Here is a 26,572-nt window from a genome sequence, read left to right as displayed (position 1 = left end):
TACACCCAACACGGGGCTTGAACTCACAGCCCTGAGATCAAGAGCTGCATGCTCCACCAACTAAGCCAGCCAGATGCCTCAATAACTAACATTTTTAGCTTACTCTTCTTTAGTAAATAATAGTGAAGATTTCCTTGAGCGTAGATTACTTTTGTACAAATGATTTGTGAAAATTATTAGTCTTTTGTTGGATGTGCTTATTAAAATTAAAAGCTCTAGTCATAGAACTGAATACTGTGAGGAGGGTCCACGTAGCTCTCTAATATCCAACAGACGTGGAGGGAAACCGTGGTGTGAATGACTAGAAATTGAATGATCTACCATACCTTTTAAGGACGTGTGTTTCTGAGGTTGTGATCGGCAGGGGTTCAAGAAACGGCCTAATGGTGGGAAGCTGGGATTTAGTAGGCCCTGTGCTTTAGTAATGGGGCAGGCCCATCTCCAGAAGGAGGTGATAAGTGAGGAGTGTGTGAAGTCTAAGCTGGTGTTGGTTGTCTGCAGACACATTTTTGGCTTCCATGGTTTCATCTCCCAAGCCTGATCAAGATGCTAGGGGAAGGACCTGGACCTTACACACCACTGAGAGTCACAGATGACTATATAAACCCCAAATTAAGTTTTACTGAGAAATCTTCTGATGAACTTCTCTGGAGATTAGATCCTCTGGTAGGTGCCATATCACTCCATTAAACTTGTGACTTAATCACAGTTTACCTTATAGAGGTTGATACCTTTCAAAGGTTCAAAGTCCAGGAGAGTTTTATTAAAGCCAAGTAAGATAGAAGTGCAATCGCTGCTTAGCTTGGCAGTTGTTTTTTTTTTATGTTTATTTTTGAGAGTGGGGTGGAGCAGAGAGAGAGAGGGGGACAGAGGATCCAAAGCAGGCTCTGTATTGACAGGAGAGAGCCCAATGCAGGACTCGAACTCATGACCTGAGATCATGACCTGAGCCAAAGTCAGACACGTAACCAACTGAGCCACCCAGGTACCCCACTGCTTGGCAGTTTTGATCAGTGTGAGAATGTTAATCTGTGACCCTTGTAAATACTTAATTAAAACAAATTAAATCGAGGTACAGGAATTATGAGTGTGTATTTTTGCTTTGGTTAACTTAGGAAACATACCCATGGGATTATGTTGTGCAGTGCTTCTGATTTTCCTATTAATGAACAATTATTGGAGGATAATTGGATAAATATACTTAATTCATACGACAGCTGAAGGTGTTTCTCTAATATTCATTAACTATTCTTAATGACCATCAGCTTTCAAGTATTCTCTCTCCCTGGTCTTGTCAAGATTATCTTACTAATTGGTTTTGATTAGAGTTGTTCTTTTTTAGTGTAAAACCAGGATTTGATTAAAGGATATGTAAACTTAAGATATGTGTATTTACTGAAGAAAAGCCAGAGGCATGTGTTATTCAGCATTCATTTAGCAAATGGTTACTTTTGCCCAGCACTCTTTTAGGTACTGGCTGTGCAGTGGTAGACAGAAAAAGTCTCTGTTCTCATAGAGCTTACGTTTTAGTGGGGCAGGGAAGAGACAAAAAAAATAAATAAACAAGTAAACAAGGTTGTTTCAGATGGTGATAACTGCAATGAAGAAACAGAAAATATGATAATGTGATAGAAAGTTAAGCAGGTAAGGCTATTTTAAGGTGGTTAGGGAAAGCGTTTTTTGTTTGTTTGTTTGTTTGTTTGTTTGTTTTAATGTAGGCTTCAGACCCAGCGCAGAGAGTCCTCTGTAAGGCTTGAACTCATGACCCTGAGATCAAGACCTGAGATGAGATCAAGAGTCAGACAGATGCTTAACCAACTGAGCCACCCAGGCACCCTTTTCTAAAAACACTTGAGCTATCGCTCTAAGGATGGTAAAGAACCATCCAGTTGGCCAAAATGTAATTGTGGGGTTGTGGTGGACAAGGGAGGTGAGAAATACAGATGGCAAAGATGTAGGCCCTCATGGGTTGTGGTAGTTTGGGTTTTACCTGACACTTAAAATTCCATGAAACAGCTTTTAAGCTTGAAGATATCAGAAGTTCTACATAAATTTCTCTAGCACATTAAATCTTCAGCATTATATTGATCTGGAGTAATTTTATCATGGCACCGATCATGATCATATCCTAATACTTGTATAAGTGCTACCTTGATACTTACACACATCCTTATGTGCCTTAGGTTGCTTATCTGTCAAAAATGGTTATAGTGACCTTTTTTAACTCTATGTGTGTATAAAAATTATGAAAAGTTTTTTTTCTTAGTGTTGTTAGTAGCACTCAAATTGCTATACTTTAGTAAATGTAGTGACAATTTAGGATGGAGATAAATACTGTGCTACATTTGCAAATGTGCGATTGTCTTGTTTTACCAGAATTTTTTTCCAGCAGAAAAACTGTATCCATTTCTACCGTCTCTGACCTCCCAAATATATATATATATGTACGTATGTGTATATGAATGTATACGTAGATATATATGTATTTTTGGTGGGTTTAATGTTTTTCATCTCTTACTGTTTGGGGGAACTTGATTTAACTTCTTGTCTTGATTGCTTTCATCTAAAACATGTAGAGCTTTTAAGAAAACTATTCTCTGAATGTGGTTTTCTGCATTATGTACTTTTATATTTATGCATATTTATGGAGCAATACTCTGGGAAAAAGAACAATTCTGACTCAACCCTTTGTTTAAGTCCTGAATCTTTTTAAGCTACAGAGGTACTTGGTAGTTCTTATCTTCCGGTATGGTTTTTAATGTTAAAAAGAGGGGCACTTTTAAAGGAAAATATCTGATTGCTGTACAAAAATAGAAAATTGCTGATTGGTAACCTTACACAAATCAGATTGTCCCAGTTGACATAAAATCTCGGCCATCTTCAGTATACAAACATCTAAGCTCTATGGGCCTTTGCTTTATCAATGCTGTATTTTCTAATTTGTACCCATCTTAAAAAGAATTTTAATGTTTTTAAATTTATTTTTGAGGGAGAGAGAGAGGGAGGGAGACAGACGATCCGAAGTGGGCTCCACGCTAAAGAACAGAGAGCCCGATGTGGGGCTTGAACCCACACACTGTGAGATTATGACCTGAGCTGAAGTTGGCCGCTTAACCGACTGAGCCACTCAGGCGCCCCTTAAACAGAATTTTAAAGAAAGCAAGTCATCATTTGGTCTCTGCTTTTTCTTTTTAATATAGGAAACTGAGAACACTGCATACAAAATTGGAAATGAGTCTCCTGTACAAGAATTGAAACAAGATGTGTCTAAAAAGGTTAGTAAGATATAATATCAGTATTAGTTTAACAGATATTCTATTTATATGATATATTTAAAGTGGAAAAGTTTTCTATATTCTTTTAGTATAGTGCTGTGTACTTGCTGGATGTTCAGTAAATGTTCTTTGAATCTTGAGTTTCTGATTGAAGACACATCAGGCTTTTTAGAGGTCATTTGATAATCGAACTAATCAATAATTTTTCCTTGAAACAGTATTTAGAAAAATGTAATGTGTTTTTATTTTTTATGCTTGTATTTGTATTAGAATAAGCTGTTCTTAGAGGCCATTATCAGAACAACTATTCTTTTTTTTTTTTTTAAGTTTATTTATTTTGAGAGAGAGAGAGATCGGGGGAGGGGCAGAGGGTGAGGTAGAGAGAGAACCCGCGCTGTCAGCACAGAGCCTAACGCAGGGCTCCATCTCACAAAGCATGAGATCGTGACCTGAGCCGAGATCAAGAGTTGGACGCTTAACTGACTGAGCCCCCCAGGCGCCCCAGAACAGCTCTTCTTGAGGTTACTACCAAGAGTTAAAGGTATTAAAACGCTCAGTGCAACAAATCCTGATGTCTTTATGAGTTAGAGGTTATAAGAAATCATTACTCTGATAGTGCCTTCAATACCTTTTATAGAATTGATGCTTTAAAGCTTCAGAGTTTGGGGGCGCCTGGGTGGCTCAGTCGGTTGAGCATCTTACTTCAGCTCAGGTCATTATCTCACAGTCTGTGAGTTCAAGCCCCACATCAGGCTTTGTGCTGACAGCTCAGGCTGGAGCCTGCTTCCAATTCTGTGTCTCCCTCTCTCTCTACCCTTCCCTGCTTGTGCTCTGTCTCTCTCCCATAAATAAATAAACAGTAAAAAAAAAAAAAAAAAAGAAAAGAAAAGCTTCAGAGTTTGGTTTACTAGAAGGGACAGAACACAAGATAAAAATTTTGACCATGGGCAGTTCACAGTATCAGGATAAAACCCAAGGAGAAAGGATGCTGTGTGTTTGTTCAGTTATGTTACTTTGAGTATTTTCTGTGCCCCTGGCCCCGTTCTAGCCAGTGGGTTTCTGGGGACCAGCAAAATGACACATTCTCTATCCCAGAGTTTCTCAACAGTGACACTTTGGGCTGAATAATTTTTTTTTTTTTTTTTTTTTTTTTTTTTAGTAGGCTTCACGCCCAGCGTGGAGCCCAACACAGGGCTTGAACTCACAACCTTGAGATCAAGACCTGAGCTGAGATCAAGATGCTTAACTGCCTAAGCCACCCAGGTGCCCCTAGGCTGAATAATTCTTTGTTGCAGAGGGAAGGGGAGACTATTCTATGCGTTGTAGGATATTTAGCAGCATTCCTGGCTTCTACCCACTAGATATCAATAGATTCCTCCCTACCCCCACTCCATCACAACAATTAAAAATGTCTTACAGACATCACCAAATGTCTGGGGAGGAGTGTGGGGGCAAAATCACCCCCCAATGAAGTTCCATTGTTCTACCCTTACGGAATTTATACATTTAATGGACTCCATATTTCAATAGTGATCATACTTCCCCCCTTAAAAGGAATTTTTTTGGGAGAAATGTATTGTGTATCAGCATAAGTAAGATATGAGCAATACCCTTTTTTTTCTGTTTAAATCAGAAATTGTCCACAGTTCTACATTGTAACAAACAGCCATCTTAATTTTTCAGCATTCCTTTCTGGTTCTCACCCATTTGCATGCCTTTTTTTTTTTTTTTACCTAATTGTAGTGTAGATAGAATTTTATATTTTACCTTTTCCTCTTGCCATTACTACTTTTCATCATATTTCATCACACAGTCTCAATACTCAGTTTTTATTTCATGTGTCAGTTTCTATCAAGCAAATATATTACAATATATCTAGCCCATTTTTATTGTTGAAAACTTGGAACGTTTCTGTGTTTCCCACTAGAGTTTTTCTTTTCCTTTTTAAGAATTTTTTCTTAGGATGCAAATGGGTAACTAATAGTGGCCAAAAAATGATTTTTAAGTAGTTTAGAAACTGAAAAACATAGTAAACACTGGAGCAGTTGAGTGAGGCTCAAGACTCGGTCTCACTTTTTAAGCTCTAGTTTTTTCGATCAATTTAGGTATCACAAATGAATGATAAAGGCTGTGGGATATACACTGCACCAGGCACGACACAATCCCTGTCCCCCATAGTTTACATTTTAGTAGAGGAAATTAGATGAACACAAAACTGAATGTAAAAAGTGTTCAAGTAGACTTACAAACTATTATAAGAACAGAAAGGGAGACTTTACTTCCTGCTTGAGGATAGGAATGAGGAAGACTTCATGGAGGAAGTAACATCTGAGCTGGTTCTCGATGAATGGATAAGATTTGGGCAGGCAAAGATGGGAGTTGAAAGGCATAACCAAAGGCATGGAGAAACGTGCAGCATGTTTGCAGATGAGAATAGAGACCAAGGTTCCGGCCAAATTATGGGAATGCCTCTTAGGTCATACTAACACATCTGGTTTCTATTGTACAGTCACTGGAAAAGCAGTGAGTTTTTTGAAGCAGGGAGGTGATAGGAAGCCAACAGTCGCCTTAGCACGATCATCTCCATTGTTGGTCTTAATCCCCACTGTTCTCTGGGTCTTTCCCCTATTTGCTACCTCCTGAAGCAGAGCTTGGGACTGGTAGTAGGTGCTATGGGGGCATATCAGGAGGAAGACAACACAGGCTTTATTTTTCAAGAGCTATTTATCTGCCATGGAGAAAGTCTTTATGTAGAGCTAACCCATGTACCACCTTGTGTTTATATTATAGTTCACACTGTAGTGAACGGTAAGAAGGGTAGAGTTCAGTCAAGGGAGAAATTGTTCTCATATAAGGGATCAGAGAAGACCTGTGATTTTTAACCTTGTTTTAACCCCTCTTCTGGTGTCAGTCTTTCCATTATGCATAGTGATTATTTCAGACCTTTACAGTCATCTCACATTCACTGTGCCCACTTATATATCCTTCTCACTTTCAGCAGATAAGCTGCTTCATGTACACATTAGAGACTAAGAAGCCTGGGGGCGCCTGGGTGGCTCAGTAGGTTAAGTGTCCGACTTCGGCTCAGGTCATGATCTCACGGCTCATGAGTTCGAGCCCCGCGTCGGGCTCTGTGCTGACAGCTCGGAGCCTGCTTCACATTCTGTCTCTCTCTCTCTCTCTCTCTCTCTCTGCCCCTCCCGTGCTTGCTCTTTCTCTCTCTCTCTCTCTCTCTCTCTCTCTCAAAAATAAACATTAAAAAAAAAAAAATCCACTAGATTTTTGAGAAAAACCTGGATTTCAGTTTTGACTTTGTAGTTTACTAGCTGTGGGACGTTGGACAAAATTCTTAATGGCTTTACCTCAGATTCTTGTTTCTTGTTTCCGTAGAAGGGAGATAATCCAGCTATGTCAAGGCCTATGTGATGATTAAATGGAAAATACGTGTACTGGTCTAATACACAAGAGACCCTCTTTCCCTTCTTCTCCAGAACTTTGTTATCTTACTTTCCATTGGCTCCTTCCACTCAGCTTATAAAAGTGCTGGGTCACTTTCTTGCAGCTTCTTCCGCTTACAGCCAAGCGTTGGGAAAACCTACATCGTGCTGGCTATCTCTGTGTTGTCACCTCTTATTCTTTCTTCAACCCGCTGGCTTCTGTTATCACTAGGGTACTCAGCGCTCAGTAACCCCCTAATTGACAAAGTAGGTGGACTCTAGTTAATATCCCTCGGGTAAAAGTGTGGTAAGATGAGGATAAAAATGTGAAGGTTGAGACCAATTAATGTGTGGACCGTGCTGGGAAATCAGGGAGGAATATTGTTGAGCAGCAGTCATATCCAGCTGAAGTCAGCGTGAATTTGTGGTACGCCACATCAGGATGGTCCTGTGACACGTTCTGTTAACTTTCCGGAGCCAAGGAATTGAGAAAGCGGACGTCATCCATGGTTGGGCCTGGTGGAAAGATAAGTGGACTGGGAGTTTTTAAGTGGTAATAATGACAGGGCTGGATAGAGAACATCTTTTTTTCCAAATGTTAGAAGATATAAAAACCCTGTCTGTATTTTTCAGCTACAGGCAAGAAATAAAAGGGAAAAAAGCAAGGTGAGCTGAGTGTTTGAACCCTTTTTGTAGTCCTACTGTTTCTCTGAATATTGGAGTATTAGGTGTAGTTTGTTTAAGAATGTTAATCTCTCTGCACCTGCTGGCTTTTTCTGTCACAGGCTTAAGTTCAGAACTAAACAGTTTGAACTCTTGCGCTAGGTGGTTTTGATTCTCATGGTTTTGTTAACTAGGCTCAAAGCAACAGGTTGTTACTAAAACTAACTTGGCGTAAATATGTACGTGCGCTAGGACGTCAAGAGTGTAAATGTAAATTTAGGTTTGAACTTTACAGGGTTGGTTGAACTGTTGTGATTATACCTACTAACAGATTCCCTTCTGTGATGGTTTAAGAGTACAGATTCCAGAACCAAACTCCCTGGAGTTTTGCCAGCTTCATCACTTTACTAGCTCTGTGACCCCAGACAAGTCACTTGATCCCTCTATGCTCTGTTCCTTCATTTGTATAATGACATTAAGAGTGCTATCTCATATGGTTATTGTGAAGATTAAAATGTGTAAAGTGTTAAGAACATGCCCTGGCACATACTAAGTACTATGTAAATGATTAGCTGTTATTATGTTCTTATAAATAGCTTCATTTTTCAAAAGCTGCTTTTGAACCTTTCACCAGATTATTGAAAGTATTATTGAGGAGAGTCAGAAAGTACTACAGCTTGAAGATGACTCTTCGGATTCCAAAGGAAAAGGACACTCTGATCAGGCTACTGCCAGTCCTGTTGGAGCTGGATCAGATCTTAGCAACATACCTGGACTGTTAGCCATAGATCAAGTCCTGCAGGAAGATTCCAAAAAGGCAGACAGTCAAAATGCCATAGAAGAAACTGAATTAGAATCGAATAGATGTTTTCCTTCTGATGACACCTGTGAGAAGTCAATAGATGAAATCACGAAGTTAACTGAAATAAGTTCAGCTGAGCAGCATAACGTGCCTGAAAGCGAAGCAGAAGTATTGAACAAGGAAGCCGTGGAAGTCAAAGGAAGTGATGTTCTAGAACCTGTGTCCTCAAACTCTTTATCTACTAAAGATTTTGCTGCCATGGAAGAAGCGGCTCCTGCCAAACCCCCAAGACAACTTACTCCGGAACCCGATATAGTGGCTAGTACAAAGAAGCCTGTTCCGGCACGCCCTCCCCCTCCAACTAATTTCCCACCTCCTAGACCCCCACCTCCATCTCGACCTGCTCCGCCACCAAGAAAAAAGAAAAGCGAATTGGAGTTTGAGGCCCTTAAAACACCTGATCTAGATGGCAAGTATTAACTGAGAAATAACTTTTGGTGGGGAGATTTTGGAGTTGAAACTATTTAACTTTCCAATTTTATTTCAGTTTATACCATATACAGCCATGTTGATGACCATGACCAAGTTCTAAAAGTTATTTTAGTAATTAAAAGTGACAGTGTTTTACATTGGTCATAAGTTACATTACTATACTCGAACAGAACATTTCAGCAGACTTCAAACTTTGAAATCCGTTTCCATTGGGGGCTTAAGATTTGCATTCAAGACTTAGATCTCTTCATGTATAAGTTGTATAGCTTTGAAGAATTTAAATAACTTGTTTGAACCCTGGTGTCCCCATATATAAGATGAGAATTATAAAACCACTTTCCTCGTGAGATTGTCGTAAGAATCGGACAAAGGTTAAAGCACTTTTCAAGCTCTATATAAGGTCCTGTATAAATACTAGTTGTTGCCATTGTCATCATCATCATTATTATCATCATCATCATTGCAGTTCCCAAAGAGAATATTACATCTGATACTCTCCTAAGTACGAACATGGCTTCAGAGAATACAGTCAAGGATTCTCAGCCTTCTCTTGATTTGGCGAGTGCTACCAGTGGAGATAAAATAGTTACTGCCCAGGTTGGTGAATTCATGTTGTATTTGATATAAGCGTTAACAACTTTCTGCAGCTGGCTGGTTTGTTGCTTGTTGGGCCTTCTTTCTTCAGGCAAAATTATTTCCTTGTCCCTAAACCTGGCTTTCTTCTGTCCCTTTGCCAGCTCTGCTACTGCATAGCTCGGTGATTCTAGCAAAGCTATATTAACATCTGAGTTTCAGATGGCCCATGGATAGGATGAGGGGAAAACCTTCCCTGAAGGTGTCTTAAAGGATGAAATGAGCTAATGTGGGCCAAGCACCTGGCATTCAGTAGACAATTAAAATAACGAAAGAATGCTGCATTTTGTGATATTACTGTAATACTAATAAACATCGACTACAGTCTTCATTTACCTGACCTATAGTGGTCAAAGTTATTGATAATTGTGGTCAAATTACAATTGCCTTTATATAATCATGAACAAAAACTTCATGTACTAAGCTATATATCCATATGTGAGGCAATAGAAAGGACCTGATGGCATGTATATTACCATGGCCGGTTTCTGGGACTCAGGGCTTACTTACGTGGTAGCTGTGGTTGGGGCAGGTTAGCAGACTCAGAGATACAGCACTCCGGTCTTGTCGTAGCCTTAGAGCAAAGACTGGCAATCGTCTGTTTTTAATAGGGTCCCCAAACTGAGAATGGTCTTTACATTTTTTTTTTAAGTTTATTTACTTCGAGAGAGACAGAGTGAGCAGAGGAGGGGCAGAGAGAGAGAGGGAGAGAGAGAATTCTAAGTAGGCTCCATACTGACAGCGTGGAGCCCAATGAGGGGCTCGAACCTACAAACCATGATATCATGACGAGCCGAAACCAAGAGTCAGACGTTCAACTGACTCCAGTCTTTACATTTTTAAAGAGCTGTTAAAAAAAAAAAAAAAAAAAAAAGAATACATGACAGAAACTACATATGAAGCAAAAAGCCTAAAATATTTACTATCTGGCTCTTTACAGAAAAAGTTTGCCAGCCCCTGCCTTTGAGATATGCGCACGGATAGCCCTGATTAATGGCATTGTTAGTGCTGGCATTCTGCTAGTAGAGAACTGCTTTTGGGTCAGGTTCAAATAGAACATCTATTTGCTTTCAAGACTACTAAGACATTATTTCATGGGCAGCAATGGTTTTGATACCTAATGTTTTTCAGCATGCTGGGAATAATAAAGGACTGAAATGGAGTGTTTCATTTAAATTTTCAGTAGCCTCCATTATCTGAATTATGGAATTCTTTAGAACTGTGTGTGGTAATGAATAATTGAGTATTTATAGAAATTGACTCCATCTACTTTCTATTTATGAAATTATAATTTTAGGAAAATGGAAAAGCACCTGATGGGCAGACCATAGCAGGTGAAGTGATGGGCCCTCAGAGACCTAGATCCAACTCTGGGAGAGAGCTTACTGATGAGGTATAATTAGATTTTTTTGTTGTTGTTCTTAAAAACATAAAATACAAAAATCATAATGAGAAGTTGAAGAAGTTCTTGAGATGAATGGTGGTGATGGTTGCACAGCATTGTGAATGTGCTTAATGCTACTGAACTATACAACGAACTATATGACTATACAACGATGGTTAAAATGGTTAAATTTTATATTGTGTGTATTTTACCAGGATTAAAATTTTTTTTAAGTTTATTGCCGTTAAGCAAAAACATGTAGAAGAAAAAATGAAAATTGATGATTTTCTTAGGTTAATGTTTATTTCTTTTTGATGCAGACAGAGAGACAGAGCATGAGGGGAGGAGGGGTAGAGGGAGAGGGACAGACCCAGAATCCGAAGCAGGCTCCAGGCTCTGAGCTGTCGGCACAGAGCCTGACGCGGGGCTCAAACTCACAAACTGTGAGATCATGACCTGAGCTGAAGTCGGACGCTTAACCGACTGAGCCACCCAGGCGCCCCATGATGATTTTCTTAGTTTACAAGATTATTTATTGATGTGTTTATTTTTAAGTGAACTCTACACCCAACATAGGGCTCAAACTCACAACCCCAAGATCAAGAGTCACATCCTCTACTGACTGGTGCCCCATTTTTGTTTCTTTAATATGCTAGGGTTTGCAACTGTAACTTAAACTTGCCTTTTTATATAATTATGATAGAATAAATGTGTTGAAAACAAGGCTCAAGTTTTATAGCAAGTGGGCTTAAAAAGAACTTGATGTTAATTATAGTTATATGTTTTTATACTTGTTAGGTAATATACAGTACAGACTCAGTGCTTCTTACCGTTAAAATTTAGTATACATCTATTGGCCAATTTATTCCGAATGAAGTTTTGAAGCAAAATCTTAGTGTCCATGTGTCTTTTCTTTTCAAGTTTATTTATGTTGAGAAAGAGAGAGAGTGCAGGGGAGGGGGCAGACAGCGAGGAAGAGAATCCCAAGCAGGCTCCTTGCTGTCAGTGCAGCGCCTGATGCGGGGCTCGAATTCACGAACCGCGAGATCATGACCTGAGCTAAAATCAGGAGTCAGATGCTTAACCAACTGAGCTACCCGGGCGCCCCTCTTTTCTTCTTTTTGAAGATTTTATTTTTTAATTTTTAAGTTTAAGTAGTCTCTACACCCAGCGTGGGGCTCAGACTCACAAGCCTGAGATCAAGAGCCACATGCTCCACTGACTGAGCCGGCCAGGTGCTCCAGTTTTCGTTTCATTTAAACACATTTTAAAAACCTATTGTACTTTGGAAAGCAGTTTGGCACTTGGTCAAAATATTAGACACTGAGTTACCGTGACCTAGCAATTCCAGTCCTCTGTATACACCAAAGAGAAATGAAAACCTATGTCCACACACAAAATTCATAATAGCCAAAGTGTGGAAGCAACACAAACGTTCATCGCTCATGAATGGATAAATAAAATATGGTATATCCTATCCATGTGGACTATTTTCTTTTAATTTTTTTAAAATTAACATCCAGGGGCGCCTGGGTGGCTCAGTCGGTTAAGCGTCCGACTTCGGCTCAGGTCACGATCTCGCGGTCCGTGAGTTCGAGCCCCGCGTCGGGCTCTGGGCTGACGGCTCAGAGCCTGGAGCCTGTTTCCGATTCTGTGTCTCCCTCTCTCTCTGCCCCTCCCCCGTTCATGCTCTGTCTCTGTCTCAAAAATAAATAAACGTTAAAAAACAAAAATTAAAAAAATAAATAAATAAAAAAATAAAATTAACATCCAAGTCAGTTAGCATCTAGTGCGATAATGATCTCAGGAGAATCCAGTCATTGATTCATCCCCTACATGTAGCACCCAGTGCTCATCCCAACAAGGGCACGTGGCACTTCTTTTTGGCAATTAAAAAGAGTGAAGTTCTGAAACATGCTGCAGTGTGGATGAACCTTAAAAATATGGTCCTAAGTGAAAGAAGCCCGTCACAGAAGACCACGTACTGTATGTTTTGATTTATATGAAGTGTCCGGAATAGGCAAACCACGGAGACAAAATCAGATTGGTGGTTTCCAGGGGCTGGGAGGAGAGGGGAATGAGGTATGCTGTCTAATGGGCGTGGGGTTTCTTTTTGAGGTAGTGGAAATGCTCTAAACTTAAATAATGGTGATGGTTGCACAACTCCGATTTTACTCAGAATCATTGAACTGTATATACTTTAAATGAGTGCGTTTTGCAGTGTGTGAATTGTATCTCACTGAAAAAGTTGAAAAGTATTGTACACGGTACTGAAGGTATCCAGAAAGTCCTTAGCTTAAATGTTTGAGGATTTCGTAGACTCAAAAAGATAATTAAATTATAGGTCCTCTTGGTGTTCTTCTTTACCTCAGGAAATTTTAGCCAGTGTCATGATTAAAAACCTGGATACTGGCGAAGAAATCCCTTTGAGCCTTGCGGAAGAGAAACTGCCAACAGGTATTAATCCCCTCACTCTGCACATCATGAGAAGAACTAAGGAATATGTAAGGTATGGGCTATTGTTATTATTTATTCATAGTATTTCGGAGTGGTGAAGATTTCTCTGTTTATGAACTCTAACAGACCCTAATGTGATTTCATTCAATCTTCTTTTTTTTAATTTGGAATTAAAATAGAGTTAGTTGATGTATGTATTCTTCAACATTGTTCTCCCTTAAGACCATACAGTTATTTAGAGACAATAGTATATATCTTAAATCTCATAGTATTTGGTTTCTCTTATGTATTTTTTTAAATGTTGATTTATTTATTTTTGAGAGAGAGCGCATGCACCAGCAGGAGAGAGGCAGAGAGAGAAGGAGACGCAGAATCCCAAGCAGGCTTTGTGCTGTCAGTGCGGAGCCAGACACAGGGCTCGAACTCACTAACTGTGAGATCGTGACCTGAACCGAAATCAAGTTGGATGCTTAACTGACTGAGCCACTCGGGCGCTCCTTGGTTTCTCTTTTAAAATGATGTACATAATACTAGAGACATTATTGAAACATGTTGAAGGTAAAAAGCCATGCAGAATGAACACCTGGTGTTCTGAAACCTTGCTTTAAGGGCCACAGATTTTAAAAGTAATTGTATTATCTTTGTAGGTCAGAAAATGGCTTCAGAGTAAGGGGATTGACTTTACTGTGCGATATATGTAGATCGAAGGAATAATTATTTTGAAAGCAAATCTTAATAAAGTGTAATACATGATGTGCCTGAAGAGTTAGGAGAAAGTTAATTTGTCATTTCTGTGCAGCAGGTTTTGTCCAGCAAAAAGGCTCATTGGTAGTAGGTTTTCCATGAGTTCCTAAATTGCTTTCACTTGCATTTTGTACATTATACCATGCTTAAAGATTCTATTTGATCTCTCAAGTCTAGCTTCTCAGGATCATCATTTAAATGAAACTTACAAAAAGTATGTTAGCATAGTCTTTTTTTTTTTTTTCTTATTCCGAGTATCTGAGTATATAGTAAGTATCCATAAGACGTTTGAGGTGATGGGGAAATGTCTTCTCTTACAATGATTTCTTCCCCTTCTTGTAGTAATGACGCAGCACAGTCAGATGATGAAGAGAAGTTGCAGTCTCAAACAACAGATACTGATGGTGGAAGGTTAAAACAGAAAACGTGAGTTACAGTGCATCCTTTTTCTTTATTCCAAGCTTTTATTTAAAAATTATGAGAATCGCCATGCTTATTTATTGAGTGAGTGAGTGAGTGAGTACACGTGAGCGGGGGGAGGGACAGAGAAAGAGGGAGAGAAAGAATCCCAAGCAGACTCCTCCCTGTCAGACAGAGCAAAGCCTGACCGGGCTCGATCCCACAAACTGTGAGATCGTGACCTGAGCCGAAATCAAGGGTCGGACACTTAACCGACGGAGCCACCCGGGCGCCCCTGCCCTACTGCTTTCAGTCTGTGTCCCATCTAGTGTATATGTCTGTCTACCACCACCACTTCCTACCCCCAGCCAATGGATGACGAATTACTTGGGGCTGTATTATTGGTCATTTCTATAGTATCTGAGAAATGCTAAATGATCAATAAATTTTGCATCATGCCTGGATTATTTTTCTGACAGTAGATATGAGAAGTGTTCGTAGAGGGACATGATTGTCCTTGAAGTTGCTCTCAAATCCTATTTGTTTTTCTAAACCCAACTAACACAATTTTTCCTAACTTCTCCAGTTCATAGTAAATTTGCTTGTCTCAATTTCATTGGCACCTACGGTCTACGTAACTTACATTTCCCCTTTATTTTATTTTAAATTGTTTTCTAATTTTAAAAAACGAGATAAATGGGGGCTAAATAACTAAATCATATGTTGCAAAAGGATTGTGATCATGCCATCCCTCTGTTTCCCTCGCAAACGTCAAGACAATGGTGGACATGTAGATTTTGCTTCATTATACACCAGTCACTTATTTGACAATAATTCAGTCTAGGGTCCAAAGCAAATCTCCACTCTAGTCTGATCTTTTCCTAGTGTGGAAAGAAAGCATTGAGAATTCTTCGAAAAGATTTACCCACAGTGCAGGGATAGGATGAAAGCTCAGGTGTCTGGAACTTGGTTGTCAGCAATGGCAACTAACAGGAATAGGAAAAATTAGGAATTATGAAGGAGATAGGTAAACATCCAGGAGAGCTGTCACTTACTCCATTCATTTAAGCTCATTATTTTTCTTTTTGCTTTTTTTTTTTCATTTTTAAAAAATGTTTATTTATTTGAGAGAGAAGTGCCCCAAAGCTCATTAGTTTTCCAAAAGAAAAGCTCCTTAGGTTTATTCAAAGCCACTGTACTTACTTTTTACATAATTTTTTAATATCTGGTTATCTGGTTCGTCTGAGCTCCCGGCAAAATAAAAGTAGCAAACTGTGACAGCAGGTAAGTTGACACATAAGAATGTCAGGTCATGGGGTGCCTGGGTGGCTCAGTCGGTTAAGCATCCGACTTCAGCTCAGGTCATGATCTCACGGTTCGTGGGTTCGAGCCCGACATAGGACTCTGTGCTGACAGCTCAGAGCCTGAAGCCTGCTTCGGATTCTGTGTCTCCCTCTCTCTCTGTTCCTCCCCTGCTCGTGCTCTGCCTCTCTCTCTCTCTCTCTCTCTCTCTCTCAAAAATAAACATTAAAAAAAAAAAAAAAAAAAAAAGAATGTCAGGTCATATTTTGATTGCAAGGAGCACCTGGGTGGCTCAGTCTGTTAAATGCCTGATTTTGGCTTGGGTCACGATCTCATAGTTAGTGAGATTGAGCCCCGCATCAGGCTCTGTGCTGGCAGCGTGGAGCCTGCTTAGGATTCTCTCTCTTCCTCTCTTTCTCTCTGCCCCTTCCCTGCTTGTGCTCTCTCAAAATAAATAAACATTTCAAAAAATAAATAGAGGAAAATGGAAAATGAAAGCCTTTCATACTTTTACCCCCAGAAATAATCTGTGTTAATAATTAGGTGTATTCTCCATAGAATGTTTTCCCTCACAAAAGTGGAAATGATACTGTGCGTCTGGTTTGTCGGCTTGCTTCTTTTGCCCCCCCCTTTTTTTAAGTAGGCTCCATGCCCAATGTGGGGCTTGAACTCACGACCCTGAGATGCGCTGCTGACTGAGCCAGCCAACCACCCCTGTTGGCTTGCTTTTTTAAAATCTCTAATATGTAATGGACATATCTTCATATCAGTACCAACAGTAAATTTATTGTATTCTTTTTATCAGCCAGATATGGGGGTTCAGTGCTGCAGACACCATCGTTAAGAAGACAATCTTAGTCTCTGCCCTCATAGAGCTTCCAGTTAAATAAGAGAAATAGATACTAAATATAATTACACAGATAAATCTAACTACATTTGTAGTAATTGCAGTAAAAAAATGTATGGGGTACTCTGGGAGTATAAAACAGGAAAACCTGCTCTAAAGAGTCAAGGAGGGCTTTTGTGAGAAATCTCTACTTTCTACACTTTGTTAATAATGCTGTAGTGAACATCTTTGTATATGTAGCTTAGCAAGTCTTTCAGATACTGTCCTTAATATCATGAGCTCCCATGAATTGGTAAAAATTTACTCCTGTAAATTTTGCTTTGGTTTTAGATATCATTTATGTACTGTGCTTTGTTTTTTATAATCTTAATGTATGAAATTTGAGACCAAGATTATTTAAAAAGCAATAAATAAGTCCTATTTATGGAAGTGTGAGATGCATACTTGCATTACATTGTGTTTGGGAATGCCTCCTGGGAAAGCTCAGCCTGACTGTATTGCTTTCAAACACCCAAACTGAAAGAGAAGAGACAAAGGGCCATCAGAGGGTACCAAACATCCTATTCTGTAAATAAATACCTCTTTATAGCTTATTTTTATTGATAAAATGTGTTTTTAAGGATTACGCTTTAAAGCTGTCTTCTCAAAGCAATTCTCATTGCAGATTCATGGCCTCACCCCAGACCCTCTAAATCAGATGATCTACAGATGGATCTCAAGTTCATGCACTTTAAACACTCTCCTCCCACTCCATCCCCACCAATTCATTATTCACCATTGAAAAGCCAGTGCTCTTAGAGTATGATATTGTACGTTGGGAAGAAGTGTCTGTATTTTCTTTGTAGTCATATTGGCTTCTATATATTTATTCCATAGACAAGGGATAGAGGAACTCAAAGACCTACTATTTACGTTAAAAAGAAGTTATTTCAAAATACATACTTGTCACAGCTAATGAGATTATCTGTGAATTGTTGAATTTTTACAGTTAGTTAATAAGAAATAATTTTGTTGTTTTTGTAATTTTGGTAAGGACTCAACTAAAGAAGTTCTTAGGAAAATCAGTAAAGAGAGCAAAGCACCTTGCAGAGGAATATGGTGAACGTGCTGTAAATAAAGTTAAAAGCGTCAGAGACGAAGGTAAGTGAAATAGAACATTGCAACTGAATATTTAAATGATTTGTAATTGTCCAAATTTAGCCTGTAGTTTATAAGAAACATTCTATTTTGTTGAAAGTAATAAGCCTTTATAGCTAACACCTTAGCATTTCAGTAAGTCATGTTACTCTAGATATCTATCACTTAATTTTATGAACAGGAAGAAAAAGAAATTTGTGCATCTTAAACATGAATTTGTACGTACTTTGTGGCAACCTGGAAGAGTTGTAATAATCAGTGGTAAACTAGCTATGTGAGGCTATTTAATTTTTTTTTTTAATGTTTATTTACTTTTGAGACAGAGTGAAAGAGAGACAGAGGCATGAGCGGGGGTGGGGCAGAGAGAGGGAGACACAGAATCCAAAGCAGGTTCCAGGCTCTGAGCTATCAGCACAGAGCCCGATGCGGGGCTCAAACTCATGAACCGCGAGATAATTACCTGAGCTGAAGTCAGATGCTCAACTGACTGAGCTACCCAGGTGCCCCAAGGCTATTTAGTTTTTGTAAACATTTTCAAAATTAGGTAAATTTTCTGAATTGCACAGATCTTAACTTCCTGTGCCTTTGTTGTACTCATTTGCTTTATTTAATAAGCACTAACATAGTAGTTATTTTGTGCCAGTGTTCTAAGCATTTTCACCTATATTAACTCATTTAATCTTCATAAAAGCCCTAAGAGGTAAGTACTGTTATTACCCCCTTTTATAGATGAGAAAACCGAGGCACAAAAAGGTCCAGTGCTATAGCTGTGGTCATACAGATGATAAATGACAAAGCTGGATTTGGACCTAGACAATCTGGCACCAGATTCCATGCTCTTAACTAATATGCTATTTAGTAATAGATTTTGCTTTCCCATTTAATGAATTTTCTTAGTAAACAATGGATATGAAAATATGATAGTAGCTATATATCTATGTTAGCTAGTGATGATTTTTATATTGCTTTTCTATTCAGTGTTTCATACTGATCAAGATGATCCTTCATCGAGTGATGATGAAGGAATGCCATACACGAGACCAGTCAAATTCAAAGCAGCGCATGGTTTCAAAGGACCTTATGATTTTGATCAGATCAAAGTGGTGCAAGATCTTAGTGGTGAGCATATGGTAAGAAACGTTTATATTTTTCAGGATTCTGTTTTCATTGAGAGGAGTACTTTGGCTTCTATAAAGGCAATCCTTTGTTATATATGTAATTTTTCTAAACTGACTCAAGAAGAATAAATTGATATTAACATGATTTGATGACTTCAGAGTCTCTCTCCGAATTACTGTTCAAGAAGTGAACGTTATTGAATAAGTCAACTCTAAGCTCGTATCTTTAAGAAAGCTATGTAAAGGTACCAAATTTGAAAGAGTTAAATTTACAAGGTGGTCTATCACACTTTGGAAGACATTTAAAATGTTCCCTGGGTATATTTTAAATAATTAACAAATATTTCAGTAGTTCGATGTATTTTGTAAGATGGCGGCTAAAACCAGGAGAGAGAGGTACAAGTTTTCTATCAGTTAAAATGTACCAATGATATTGCAGTTACCCCTTAAAAATGCTAGGAACACAGGGAAGGTGGTACTGAACTCAGAATTGGACAGATGATGCTATGGCTCCTTGATCAGGGAATCTATGTATCTATTTAGATTTTAAATCTAAAATTTGGCTTAATTGGAAGGAAGCAACCATAAACCTATCAGATGGCAGCCAGATTGGAATTTAAACTTTGGTGCTTATAATCTACATATGAAATGTTTGACTTGATTATAGTCATGTCCTTAAGGAACTGATGAATTTTTTTGTACTGTTTTAATTCACTTTCATTACTTCCAGTTTTAAGTAAAATCTCATTGTAGTAGGTTCCAAGTAACAAATTTTTTTTTTTTACAAATTTTTTAATATACTTGAATTTTGTGGAAATCAGTGTTATTCCAGTAAATGAGCTGTTGCCTCTAACTTGGAAAATCTTTTTTTGTTTTTTAAAGGGAGGAGTATCTTTTTTTTTTTTTAAGTTTATTTATTAAGTGATCTTTATACCCAACACGGGGCTCTAACTCACAATCCTGAGACCAAGAGTCGCATGCTCTCCCAACTGAGTCAGCCAGGCACCCCATAACTTGGATAATCTTTTTGTTCTGCATAGGTATGTGTTGTAATAGTAGACATAACAGTATTTCTTGTAATAACGTTTGGCTTTTCCAATTTAAGGGTTTATATTCGTTAACCACCCCCCAACACACAGACACATACACACACACACACACACACATACACACACACACACACACACACTCCCCTATTGTTAGCAGTATCAGGGAATTCTAGCCATATACTCTGAAACCTTGTTTCTGGGGGGAAAAAAACAGGAATGAGACCACAGCATTTCAATACTTATAAATGCCCAGTGCCATGAGGGTCCCTGCTAAGGTGGCCCTTACATTTCCCTCAGCCTTGAGCAGGAGTGCTAGTGCTAGCCTGAGGGCTCTGCCTCTTCCGATCCCACTTCCCCCTTATGTTCAGCTAGGAGACTGAGATCCCAAACTAAGACCTGTGGGGTTTTTTTAATGTTTATTTATTTATTTCGAGAGAGAAAGAATATCCCACATGGGGTCCACGCTGAGAGCCCAGAGCCCAACATGGGGCTCGATCTTATGAACCATGAGATCATGACCTGAGCCAAAATCAAGAGTCAGATGCTTAACCGACTGAGCTACCCAGGCGTCCCAGGATTTGTTTTTACAGTGATTCGTGGCCACCTCACAACTCCATTTCCATTAATATGTGGATATGGCTTGGGGCTTTGAAGTTGTTAGTTTAGGTTATGGTAAATTACTATTTTATCCCGCCTTTCTCCTAAAAGTTCCTCTTTGTGCTGTTGTAGCATCATTGGACTATTGGCCTTAAGTGGTGTTAGTAATGTGAGCCTTACCTTAGTATGTATAATTTAGCATAATTCCTTACTTTGGCTTAAAAATAATGTTTCAGCTCTTAGGGGCACGTGGATGGCTCAGTCAGTAGAGCATGCAACTTGATCTCGGGTTTGTAAGTTCAAGCCCTATGTTGGGTGTAGAGATTACTTAAAAATAAAACCTGAGGGGTGCCTGGGTGTCTCATTCGGTTAAGTGTCCAACTCTTCGTTTTGGCTCAGGTCGTGATCTCACTCCATGAATGAGTGAGACCCAGGATCAGGTCTTGGGATTGAGCCCCACATCTGGCTGTGTGCTGACTATGTGGAGCCTGCTTGGGATTCTCTGTCTCCCTCTTCTCTCTGCCCCCCCCAAAATAAATAAACTTTAAAAAAATAATAAAATCTGAAAGAAAATAACGTTTCAATTTTTAAAGTAATAACTTTGAGCCTTCCTTTCTTTTCATAGGGAGCCGTTTGGACCATGAAATTTTCTCACTGTGGCCGATTACTTGCCTCAGCTGGACAAGACAATGTAGTGAGAATATGGGCCTTAAAAAATGCTTTTGACTATTTCAACAATATGCGAATGAAATACAATACTGAAGGTATTTTTCACTTATTTGTGGGCTTTAAAACTCTAGAGACATCTGGTATTTTTACATTTTAGGTATAATGCTCTTTTATCTGGCAACCATTTGCAGCAATCACTACTTTTCATAATAGCCACAAACCCAAAAGTAGACAGAAGTCAACACCGAAAAATCATCTAAATCCCCTGAAAAACGCTACCACAAAGTTTTTGACTTGATCCCTTTTGAGGTGTAGCGCAGGGTTTATTTCATCAACCATTGGGAACAAGGTTACTTGGTGTCCCCTGGCAACCTTTAGTTCTATCCTGGATTAAAATGAAAGACCTGATAACTCTAGAAAAAGAATGAGAATAATAATATCCATCCAATAATAAAGATAAAGGAGACATAGCCATGAAGAGTAAATGTGATTTGTCGTACATCGAAGGGTATATGATAAAAGGTTAAATGGAAAAGAGAAACCTCAGAGAGTGATGTATGTACACAATGATTACAACTGTGAAATCTTTCTGTATATTGGTAACTTATCAGGAACGTATGTTGAATCAATGTAAATAGAAGCTTTATGTTTATGGGATTCTTTTCTCATAATTACATAACTCCAATACATTTTCTCCACAAACCTGTCCCTTCCCCAGTCAACTAAGGCTGCAACAAGAAATTAAGGGATGGGAGAAAGGAGAATCAGTGGCCATGGGCTGGAGTATAGAGTATATTTGAAGCACCAATTTGAGGAACATAGAAACCCAGGGAGATCCACTAAACTGGCAAACGAGGCCCTGTACACTTTAGTAGCCCTGTGGGTATTGCTTGCATTATGTTATGATACATAATTGAAGATGATAACGGGTTGGCAAAAAGTTAAGCTATGTTTACGATACATTTCTTTTATTGCCCTGCCTGGAACAGAAAGACTAAGTGGCCCTCGAGACTTCTACTAACCTAGACCCTTTGTGCCCCTTTATTGTTCATCTTTGTATTCACTACGAATAATGAGGATCTAACAGTATTTTATTAAAGTGGGAATATGGCTTATAAAGATTTTTTGATTGAAAGTGATAAAAACAATATTTTGGTGTCTAACGAGTCAACGCTTCATTTATTTTGAAAATGTATTTTCTCAGAGCACCTGGCTGGCTCAGTCAGTAGAGCCTGCAACTCTTGATCTCAGGGTCGAGAGTTCGAGCCCCACATTAGGCATGGAGCCTATTTTAAAAAAATGTGTTTTTTCAGAATGTTACATTCTACAACTATTAATTAGGTGTTACTATGTCATTATTTCTGATTGATGTTTTGTGTGTGTGTGTGTGTGTGTGTGTGTGTGTGTGTATACACATATGCCTTTTTATCATTATGTTGTTTTTAGGACGTGTGTCTCCATCACCTTCTCAGGAAAGTCTGAACTCATCAAAGTCTGATACAGATACAGGGGTATGTTCTTTATTTAATAGTTACTAATATAATTTGATTTGCTTCCCATGAAGTACCTTATCGTCTATTAGAAATTGTAGTTCATGAAAGCACTTAATGTAAAATTAAGATATGTTAGAAACAAGTTTTTTTCTATTAGAATTAGTAAATGAAAATTTGTGATATTGAAAAGTTGTCATACAGTGAATGATACTACTCAAGCTACCAAACTACCAATGTTAACTTAAATAAAACAAAATCCCCTCCCCTCAAATCCATGTTAGAATTTAAAAAAATAATGGATACTGAGTAAGGGGTGATTAAGGAAAGAAAAAAAGATACTAAACTATTTAGATTTTTCTACCTTTTTGGTTTAATAAATGCTTTATCACACTTTCAGGTACTTTAAAATATCTTGATTTTCATTTGGTCTCAGAGCTGGAAGGTCAAATATAACCAATTTTAAACCTAAAAAGCAGAATGGAGGGATTATTATTCTGAGCTCTTCCCTGTGCTTCGTGTGTATTGATCTACACAGGAATGATACAAACAAAGAACCTAAAATGTCCACCTGCTCAGCAGTATTTTCCTGGGGTCTCATTGGCTCTGTAGTGTTTGACACTATTCCCCACTCTAAACTTACTCTTCTCAGCTTTCTATGGTTCTGTTTTCCCTCGTTCTCTTCCTATATGCATGCCGTCTCTTCCTCTTCCTCCCACTTAAATGTTGCTGTTTCTCAGGGTTGTGTCCTTGGCCATCCTCATTTGACATATTCATTCATTGCCTCCAGTCCTGAACTGGCTTTACCTTCATAATTCCTGTTTCCTTTTAATAGCTGTATGGTTTTTAAACAAGGATGAGATCTTATTGGGCATGCTGCCCTTTTCACATAACAATATATAGAGAATCTTGGGGCGCCTGGGTGGCTCAGTCGGTTAAGCGTCCGACTTCGGCTCAGGTCATGATCTCACGTTGTGAGTTCAAGCCCTGCATCAGGCTCTGTGCTGACAGCTCAGAGCCTGGATCCTGCTTGGGATTCTGTGTCTCCCTCTCTCTCTGTTCCTCCCCTGCTCGCACTCTGTCTCTCTCTCTCTCAAAAATAAAGATTAAAAAAAAAACACAATATATAGAGAATCTCTCCATCAGCACATTCACCACGCACATCAATGAATAGGTCTCAAACTGAAGTCCCTCGACAAATGTTCTTTGACTGCTTGTTACGTGTGCCAGATACTGCTAGATTCTGCAAATCCAGTGAGACCTAGTCTTTGGCCTCAAGGGCTATGCCGACTAGTGAAATAGTATATACCCACAGTCCTAGTATTGGATGGGAATACTCTTCAGAGGGTACTACACAAGTATAGGAGGTATCCTTATGAATCAGCGCGTGAGGAAAAGCTTTCTGGAGGCTTTGTGAGTGAGCCAGGAGTTAACTGTGTGAGAGAAGGAAGGAAGGGGTTCATCAGAGCGAGTAGCGAGTGCTAAAACACAGGCCAAAACAGCATGGCACGTGAACGGTGCTACCACAAGTTCCAAGCGGCTAGAGCAGAGTGGGCCTGTGTGAGAGTTGGAGGAGAGGCGGGCAGGGTTAGGATTTTACATGACCTTTTGTGTGTTAAGACATTTGGACTTTGTCCTGCAGGCTGCTAGGGGAACAAGGGTTTGAAGGATTTCGATCAGGAGCTTAATTAAAATGTTCAGATTTTTGCGGCACCTGGGTGGCTCGGTCAGTTAAGCATCTGACTTCGGCTCAGGTCAAGATCTCACAACTCATGAGTTCGAGCCCCACATCGGGCTCTGTGCTGACAGCTCAGAACCTGGAGCCTGCTTCACATTCCGTGTCTCCCCTCTCTCTGCCCCTCCCCCGTGCTCGCTCGCTCGCTCTCTGTCTCTCAAAAATAAACACTGAAAAAATTTTTTTTAACGTTCAGATTTTTGTTTCAGAAAGAGCATTCTGGTAGCGCTGGAAAGGATTGATTAGATCGGGGCTCCAGGCTAGAGACAGGGAGACCACCTAAGAGGTTACCAACCCAGGAGAGAAACAGTACTTCGATTATGAAGCAGTGGGTCTAGAAACCATAAAGATGAGCTGAATTTGAGAGATGTGAAAGAAGTCGGACCTCTGGCACTAGGTGACCGACTAGGTGGGGAGGCAGATGGTAGCCGAGGATGAGTGTCAGCTGTCCAGATTGGGTAACTGGCTAGGTGTTGAATGGTCACTTATGGAGATATTTGTATCACCTACCCACAACCCTGCCTCTCTCTTTTGAGCCGCCTTTTTTTTTTTTTTCAGTTTTTCATCTTTTTTTTTTTCTTTTTAAGTTTATTTATTTATTTTTGAGAGAGAGAGAGCAAGCAGGGGAGGGACAGAGAGAAAGAATCCCAAGCAGGCTCTGCACTGTCAGCACTGAGCCCAACATGGGGCTCGAACCCACAAACTGAGATCATGACCCGAGTCAAAATCAGACAGTTAACCAACTGAGCCACGCAGGTGCCCTTTGTGAGCCTTCTTTAATGGCATTACCATCCATAAGTTCCTTTTCTAACTCAGTCAGAAAATACTCCATTACTTATTTTTTTCCTTACCCACATATGAAATTAGTTATAAATTTCTATCCACGCTTCCTCCACCTACAAATGCCCACGGAATCCGTCCCCTCGTTCCCCATTGTCACTCACGTTATCTAGGTCCTGAATACCCATTTAAATGTTTGCTGCAGCCTCCTAATTGCTTTTCTGGTCTGTACCCAGTTCATTTTCTCTGCCGTCCCCAGCTTTTTGTCAAAATAATAGATCTGATGCCATTTTGTGGTTTAAAATCTTCCAGTGGCTCCTTGTCACCTGCAGGATAAGGTCCTTCCTGATCTTGCCTCATCTTACCTTTTTAACTCCGCTCTAATTCCCTGGTGCCTATGTATCCTACTTGCCTTACCGAACGTAGGTCTGTCCTTACCCTACGGTATCTATCACTCCCGTGCCTTCGTCTTCGGTGTCTGCTTTGCCGGCAGCGCCCTCCCTGCCCCATTTCCTCACGGGGCTGAGCCCGGCTCATCCTTCGGGATTCAGTACACACACACACACACACACAAGGATTCAGTTCAAATCTCTTCTCTTCTTCTCTTATTATCTTCCTTGAATCAAGCAGGCAAAATTGTCCCTGATTTGTGTTCTGACAGAACATTACAGGTCCTTTGACACTGTTATTACTTACGAGTTTGTCTCACTGGTTAGACTCTAGGCTGATTTAAGGCAAAAAAGTGTACTTCCCAGATTTTAGTGTCCTTGGAACCTGACCTGGTGCCTTACTGTGGTGGGCCCGAATCGGTGTTGGATTCCTGCTTCTGTGCTTCGTTCCTGCCCTCCTTTATCTGGATGCCTGCGGTGCTCCCTTCTTTCTATTCAAAGCTTGCCCAGTCTTCAAGGCCTACTTCCTTCATGAAGCTTTCCCTGACTAATGTAGCGGTACAGATTTTAACCACTTTGCTTTAGGGAAAAGGGTTTGCTTTTATTAGTTTAATTCCCCATAAGGTTTCCAGACATCGACGACCACTAAAAACGGGAACTATTTGCACCACCTTGTGTTATGCTTATTTCAACAACCCTACCGACAGACTTCCTCAACTATGTCCATCCACCGCACCCCATCCCCCAAAAGACCCAAGTAACTCCCGATCTTGTTTGAAAACAGTCCTTTTAAATAAGGAGTGTAGTATTTCTTTGACACCAAAGTAGTGACCCCTGGAGTACTGTGCTTTTTTCCTGTGGCAGTGGAGTAGCATTTGTATCTGTTGTCTTCAGGAAAAGATTGGTGCTCCTTCGCTTTGGTCATTCTATTTGGAGACCGTTAGAAGGATCCTCTACTTCATATGCCTTTGGAGTGTGGTATCTGCTATTATCTTTGAACCTAGCGTTAGCTGCAGTGAGGGGCAGTATACACGGCGTAGCTTATTCATTTTTTTATTTTCCTGATGTGTGTGTTCTTTCCTCTTTTCTCGTGATAGTGATATATTTATTTTTCCACCTGCATCCTCATTTTCGTTAGCATTCATGTAAAATAGAATACCCAAAAGTACCTAT

At 39.5% G+C, this 26,572-nt stretch overlaps 1 protein-coding gene across 2 annotated transcripts in view; it reads left to right on the top strand.

Annotated features, from left to right (window-relative positions):
* The window catches only part of WDR44 (WD repeat domain 44), an 82,470-nt gene that overhangs the window by 33,886 nt on the left and 22,012 nt on the right, over window positions 1-26,572 (top strand). For both annotated transcript variants that reach the window (XM_081792787.1, XM_081792786.1), the window contains exons 3-12: window positions 3,201-3,275; window positions 8,010-8,646; window positions 9,136-9,266; window positions 10,600-10,695; window positions 13,059-13,195; window positions 14,230-14,313; window positions 17,469-17,575; window positions 18,551-18,702; window positions 20,962-21,100; window positions 22,452-22,516. In XM_081792787.1, coding sequence (XP_081648913.1) covers window positions 3,201-3,275; window positions 8,010-8,646; window positions 9,136-9,266; window positions 10,600-10,695; window positions 13,059-13,195; window positions 14,230-14,313; window positions 17,469-17,575; window positions 18,551-18,702; window positions 20,962-21,100; window positions 22,452-22,516 — 1,623 coding nt within the window. The remainder of the gene's footprint in view (window positions 1-3,200; window positions 3,276-8,009; window positions 8,647-9,135; window positions 9,267-10,599; window positions 10,696-13,058; window positions 13,196-14,229; window positions 14,314-17,468; window positions 17,576-18,550; window positions 18,703-20,961; window positions 21,101-22,451; window positions 22,517-26,572) is intronic.

This window comes from Panthera onca, chromosome X (genome assembly GCF_046562875.1).
Source record: "Panthera onca isolate mPanOnc1 chromosome X, mPanOnc1 haplotype 2, whole genome shotgun sequence".
NCBI lineage: Eukaryota > Metazoa > Chordata > Mammalia > Carnivora > Felidae > Panthera > Panthera onca.
Note: the sequence above shows the minus strand (reverse complement) of the source record. Positions and strands in the feature narration are given on the sequence as shown.